The sequence below is a fragment of the Lactuca serriola genome, chromosome 2 (genome assembly GCF_051521515.1).
Source record: "Lactuca serriola cultivar US96UC23 chromosome 2, Lser_US96UC23_V15, whole genome shotgun sequence".
NCBI lineage: Eukaryota > Viridiplantae > Streptophyta > Magnoliopsida > Asterales > Asteraceae > Lactuca > Lactuca serriola.
The window spans coordinates 230,687,789-230,694,621 of record NC_136409.1 but is presented as its reverse complement, the minus strand read 5'-3'; the positions used below and the strand labels follow the sequence as shown (position 1 = coordinate 230,694,621).

At 39.3% G+C, this 6,833-nt stretch overlaps 1 protein-coding gene across 1 annotated transcript; it reads right to left on the bottom strand.

Moving 5' to 3' along the window:
• Window positions 1-314: 314 nt before the first annotated feature.
• LOC145088836 (small ribosomal subunit protein eS10z-like) lies at window positions 315-1,709 on the bottom strand. The gene is made up of 5 exons (XM_079027248.1): window positions 1,600-1,709; window positions 1,447-1,495; window positions 1,072-1,351; window positions 859-997; window positions 315-531 (listed from the first exon to the last, which is right to left on the bottom strand). Exons 1-5 carry the CDS (start codon window positions 1,600-1,602, stop codon window positions 445-447), a joined length of 558 nt encoding a protein of 185 aa, XP_078883374.1. The 5' UTR covers window positions 1,603-1,709; the 3' UTR covers window positions 315-444.
• Window positions 1,710-6,833: the final 5,124 nt, after the last annotated feature.

Below are 6,833 nucleotides of genomic sequence, written 5' to 3'. Positions count from 1 at the left end.
GAAGCTATTTTATTAGCTGCTTTAGAAGTCAACCAAACACTAATGTGCAACAAACACATAACATGACGATGAGCTGCACAAGAATAATGTTGGGCGTCAAAGTGATCCTTTATTGAAATGCTCACTAACGAAAATCATCGTTAAACTATTAATGAACATGTGTAAATGTTTTAGAATAATAATCTACTCAAAATAAAACTTAAGTAATAAATGACTAATGGTCATCAGCATAGAGGCTTTTAAAGATTGTTGATCATTTCGAAGACATGATATGGGAGTACTAAAAACATGAAAGCAGCATCCGAATCCAAATGTATCATGAAAGCAAAATGGCATTCATATCTAGACAAAAAGGTAGTAACAATATTCCAATAATATCACAAAGAAAAAACCATAAAACAGAAAACCTCAAATTTAAATAAGAGTCTGGAACTAATAAAAGGTTTAGGAGAAACTTGAGCTTGGTGGTGCACCAGCACCACCACCATAACCACCACCTCCACGACCAAAGCTGGGTCTCCCACCATCACCCTGCAAATTCAGTTCATAACAAATCAATCACAGCCTTCCAATATAAATGACTGTTTACTTTTTTGTTACGAATGTAGATCCACAATCCAAACTTTCCATGGCTCAAACAATCAATGAATACTTAAAGAATGTTTGAAACAAACAACATTAAATATGAACTTAGATCATGTACTTCTTATACGAAACACCATAGACCATGGCAAAAAGAACAACTTGAAAGGGTTAATCTAAATTCAATTTCAGCTTTAAAACTAAATGCATTTCTGTTTTCAATCATAACACACCCGTCGTCAAGAAATGCAAGCATAAAAGCAGTGAAAACATTACCCTGTTAAAAGCAGGCTGGTAATCCGCCGGAGCTCCACCCTTCTCGCCGCCAAATTCCCCAGGAGGTCCTCTAGGACCACCACGGTATCCATCCCTATCACCGAATCTCGGTCTGTCCCCTTCAAATCTCGGTGGCCCACTACAAAATTACAACACAAAAATCAAAAATCCATCGAAACAAAACCCCAAATGAAGATGTAAATGTTAATTTACCGTGGGCGATCGCCGGGAGGTCCGCCCATGGGACGGCCGAGGGGCTTGGCTGACTTCTTGAGAGTAGCAGGTACAATATCAGATGGAAGGTTCAGGTAAGTCCTCAAGAACTCGATCCCGTCATTAGTGAGATACCAATAGTAATGCATCCAGGCAAATGTCTCACGCACGTATTCCTTCGATTTGAAGCTTTGCATTAGCTTAATCACCTGCAAATTTGGCACATCGATATCTGGATGCTTAGCCAAATTGTAATCCTTCTTTGCATAGCATACTCCCTCTGCATAGACAATAAATCCCCATAACAATTAGTATCATCAATGCCGTTAGACATATACGAAGCTTTATTATGCATACAAACGGAGTAAGTGAGACCTTGGAAGAGGTATTTGGATATCGCTCTACGATTCTTCTCAGGGATAATCTGAAAAAGTCAAAACCCAACGGATATCAGAATCTCTGAATCCACATAATATTTTTGAGAACATTACAGCTTTACAAGATTAAAAACACAGTGCGGAGATTTACCATGGCTGCTGCTTCACTTCGAGATTGGTAGACGGGAGGGAGGGTTCTTGTGTTTGTCGATAAAACCCTAGAATAGATAGTAAGCGTTTTTGTGGATAGACTTGTTGCCAAGTTTAAAGCCCGTTTGCATGGCCCGTAGAGTATGCGGGCCGGACTTTAATGGAATCCGATTTTTTTTTTTTTTTTTTTTTTTTTTTTTTTTTTGCATATTTTAAAGTATCATCTTATCTTATATTAAATAAATCTTAGAACAAATTATGTAAACAAATTACATAATTGAATTTTATGATGACAATTATCATCATCGTTATAATTTTGGTTGTTATGATTTCGATAGTTTATATAACTGTTGTTTTATTTTGTTTCGTGATTTATCTAAATTTGTTGGATTTTTTTTTCTTATTGTAACTAGTTTATAACCTTTAGAAACCACAGTTACAAAATTAATTAAACATTCATAATAAAAACTCAAAATTATTAATCGATTATTTTAAATAAATTATTAATTAATATATATTTTTTAGTTATAAAATATAATAGTTTATTCAAATAAATACGTGAAATTATATCACTTTATAATCTACATTAATTTTATTTTATTTTTTATTCTAATGTTATTAATTTAATGAAATTAGAATATTTAAAATTTGAAAATGATAATCATTAGGTTGACAAGTGGCATGACATTAATTATGATGCCTAATATGGTAACAGATGACAAAACAATTACTTTGTTATTAGTATATAAAGAATTAAATTAACATTTTAAATATTACAAAATAACTCATCCACCTTTTTATTATCCTTTCTTCCTCCCACCACCACTCTCCTCCCACAAATCCTATTCATTTCCCAGCTCACTCTTTCGTTACCGGTTAAGAATTACCACCACCCATCGTTGCTAGTCATGGTCCATGGCCACAACTATAATATAAGGCAAGATACTCATCAAAGCAGGGAGTGACTACTATATAGACAATTAACTTCGAGACTGAGAGATTGAGCTAACCATAATCATATTCCTTTTCTGTGCAAATGTAGCTAATTGTCTTACTCTATTGGTCATAGTTTCTTACTGTTGCAGCCGATGCTTGTTTGCATGCGATTGAACCAACCCAACAAATAAGGAAATGATGTCTCACATGGATTTTGAGAATGGTTCTATATGCATTAATGGAAACGTTCTTACTCCCCCAGAAGGAATTGTTTGAAGGATAACTAATGTAAGCTGCTCGGGAGAAAAGGTACATCTGGTTAGAATGTTAGATCCAATCTATTCTTGAAATAAATAATTCACACATACTCCTTTTTCAAATAAGATCAAGACCCCTGGCACTAAACTTAGATTTATTATATTTGTTTCTTCGATTTGTATGAAGGGAAGATGTAGCATTAAATGTAAGAAAAAACCTAACTGGAAAAGCAACACTTAGTAGTCCAGTTGTAATGTCCCAAAAATTATAATGTAACATCCCAAAATTCAAGACCAAAAATTTATTTTTAATAAAACATTACTTTAACCAAAGACAACATTCCAAAACATAATATGAGTATAAGTTTTCAAACACATGTTTATTATCAGAGTAAACATTCCCAGGCTGACTAATCTATGGTGTGTGCCATGCGATCACCCCGAGCTCCTCCCTCCGCTACCGGAAGTACTTGAAAACAAAACTGAAAACCGTAAGCACAAAGCTTAGTGAGTTCCCCACCCAACCACATACCATGCGCATAACTGCGCACTGCACATACCGGGCCACGCCCTCTAACTAGCTGCAGCTAACACACACTGAAAATACTGGGGCACGCCCGCTATCTTGGGCCCCGCCCTCTACCTCGGGCCTCGCCCACTACAACGGCCTCGCCTGGCTTCAAGCCCCGCTCGGATACAGATCTGTTTCACTTAGGCCTCGCTTGTCACAGGGCCCCGCCCACTAACATATAATAGCACATAAACATATCACATACCATCACATTAGCTAACATATACTAACATCTCTTGCTTTAAGGCCTCGCCTATCTCTGGGCCCCGCCCGTGTCCTGCTACTGATGAGTCATGGAACCTCGTCCATACTCCTGCTGATAGTGAGATACGGGCCCAACCCACCCTCACTCCTTTTCTAACTTGGGCCTCGCCCCTGCTCTGCTGCTACTGAGATGTGGAACACCATCCACACTCTGCTATTGGTGAGATACGGGACCTCGCCCACACTCACCTCCCTACCAGGCACATACAAGTATCACACAGGCAACAAGTATAAACTATCACATAAACCTCACCTTGGGCACCCGCCCTCTATCATTGGACCTCGTCCGAATATCATACTAGCATACTGTGCCTAGGGCTAACCCCCGGGTCTTCTACTCATAACTACATGGGCCGGTATTGTGGCCGTAGACCCATTCATACAAAGGGAAACTCACCTGATACTGCTGAACTGCTGCTGCTAACCCCTTTGACCGCTACCTGACCACTGACTCCGAACTGCTGCTCCGCTAGCTCCCCGAGCTACCAATGTCAACATAACACTTAGTCTAACTGACCTTCAAAGGTCAACCAAGTCAACTCTGGTCAAATTCAACGTCCTGGTCAAAGTCAACCTTCCAGGTCAACCCTACTCGTCGAGTCAGCCCCTGACTCACGACTCTACTCGCCGAGTCTACTGATTCCCGATTCCTGTCCTGACCAACTCACTGAGTCCTGGCTCGACTCGCTGACTCGAGACTTAACTCGAAGGGTTTGGGACCACGCGACCTGACTCGCCGAGCACACGACAATCTTCATCCAACTCGCCGAGTTGTTCATCCAACTCGCCGAGTTCATGCTCATCTTCATCCGACTCGACGAGTTGTTCATCCCACTCGTCGAGTTCCTCCTCATCTTCAAGCTACTCGTCGAGTCCACTCAAAGGACTCGCCGAGTCCAATAAGATCCACTTACATGCAGAGGACTTCCGAGTCATGCATGAACTCCAAACTGTAGATCTACCCTTCCCAAGCCTATTCCCCACGTAAAGTTTGCACTTTACGTGTAGAGAGGGAGGTCTAGGCAAAATGCACCAATAACTAGGGTTTAAGACCAAGAGGCTCCAAAATCCACCCAATGGCTGATACTTAGGGATTCTAAACCAACACAAGCATGGATCTGAGGTAGCAACCTCAGATCTGGACCTCAAGCTTGAAATTGATCTTAGGCATGCCTTAAAAGCCCCAAAACTCATAACCAAAGAAGATCTAAAGGAGGGAAACGAATTGATACCTTCAAATGCTCTGAAATGTTCCCCAAACTTCAGATCCAAAGCCACTCCTTGATGCTTCAAAGATTCCCACTTCTTCTTCTTCTAAATCACTCAAAAATGGCCAAAAGAATAAATCATCACAATGGAGGCTTATGGTGCGGCATTCTGGGTGTGAGAGGCAGTAAAGGAGCCCTAGGAAGAAGATTGAGACGTTTAAATAGGCTCCAAGCCCCGAATTTAGGGTTTTCCTCGCACAGACCAGACTCGCCGAGTTAGTCACTTACTCCTCGACCCAGATCCCGCTCCGACTCGCCGAGTCCCTCCTAAATTTAGGGTTTCCTTTACTTTCTTGGCTTTCAAAATCTTGGGTGTTACATATAAGATAAAATTTTAATTTTTAATTCAGCTAGAAACACCAATTATCCTTTTTCCAGTTATTCAAAAGTATATAGTAACAAAACAGTTAGTAGAATCCTAAAATCATAAAGTTGCAGAAACATGGGTGGATGCGCTGCGATTCCCTTTTGAACCGGACGTACCTGAAACCAAAACCATAAAACCATAAGCACAAAGCTTAGTGAGTTCCCCAAAATATCACAAACCATACATATCTTGGGCCTAGCCCACCATAATAGGTCTAACCCTGCCAAACCAATAGGCCCAACCCGACATACAAATGCAAGAGTCACATAGATAGATAGCATCCTACATAACATACAATGAGCCTAACATACAAATGGGCCTAGCCCGTTATACAGTGTGCCTAGCCCAACATGTCATGCAAGAGTCACAAAGACAACTAGTGTGACATCCCCAAAATCACGGCCAGAAAAGACCGGTTTGTTTATGCTTTGTTTAAAAATTAGAGTAACATTTTAAATGAAAGTGTTGCGGAATTTGTCCCAAAACAAAATATGATAAAGATTTATCAAAAGCATTTCCGTAGAAATGTATTTCATTAAAAGACTTGGGATGTCATGTTCGTACAGATCAAAAGCATAAACAGTACAATATAAGCCTTACTACATTATTTCGTATCTACAGGCCTATATCCGTAATCCCCCGTCCAACATCATATCTATGCTCAAGCGCCACTACCTGTAATACATAAAACTGAGTGGGTCAGGCTTGGGAGCCTGGTGAGCACATAGGGTTTTCAACCCACAATAAATAAGTTTATTAACTTCATTAAATTAAACAAACCCGATTACCCGTTCCCGTTATCCTTACATTACATCCCTAAGCATCTATCATAAGGGACCTATCCTAAGGATTATCATCGAGACGGACACTACTGCTAAGGGGATTCCTCAACAATAAATGTCCTTAAGGCAACCATGTGGGGGATGGAGTACATCTGGTGAGCACACAGTCCAAATAAACACACAGTTCGAATAAACACCTACAGGCTGCGAGTCTGCTAGTGTTCCACTGGACTGTCTAGAATAGTCCGTGGTCGTCATCTATACTCCGCTAGATGACTAGATCATCAATAACATCTATAACGAGGCCTCTCATTATTTCATTTTATCACACAGCAACTAATACATCTACCCATGTTTTACCCCAACATTTTCGTAGATATAAAATAAATATACAATTTAAATCTTTGAAAACATGTATAAAAATGTTCATCTAGCATAGATAGCAAGTATTCAGGTAATATGCACACATAGCATGTAATTTATATAAAATACTTCATATCTATGTGTAAGTTGAAAGTAACTATGCACTCACAACACGTAATATATATAAATACTTCATATCTATGTGTAAGCTGAAAGTAACTATGCACTCACCTGGTAAGGTGGTGACTCGGCACTCGGACAGCTCTTCATTACTTCTTAAAACAATTTTTCCTTGACCAAAACCTTGTATTAATACCACTAGAGTTTAGTTTTAACGTTAATCGCGACTAATTAATAGTCTAGTTGTTATTACTATTATATAAGCGTTAAATAACACTCAATATAACTCATAATAATAGCCCAAATA

What these genes read in the sequence shown, in the direction of transcription:
- LOC145088836 (XM_079027248.1), bottom strand. An exon ending in ATCCAAATACCTCTTCCAAG is followed by an intron (nt 1,352 to 1,446) that starts GTCTCACTTACT and finishes TTGTCTATGCAG; the next exon opens with AGGGAGTATGCTATGCAAAG. An exon ending in CCTCCCGGCGATCGCCCACG is followed by an intron (nt 998 to 1,071) that starts GTAAATTAACAT and finishes GTAATTTTGTAG; the next exon opens with TGGGCCACCGAGATTTGAAG.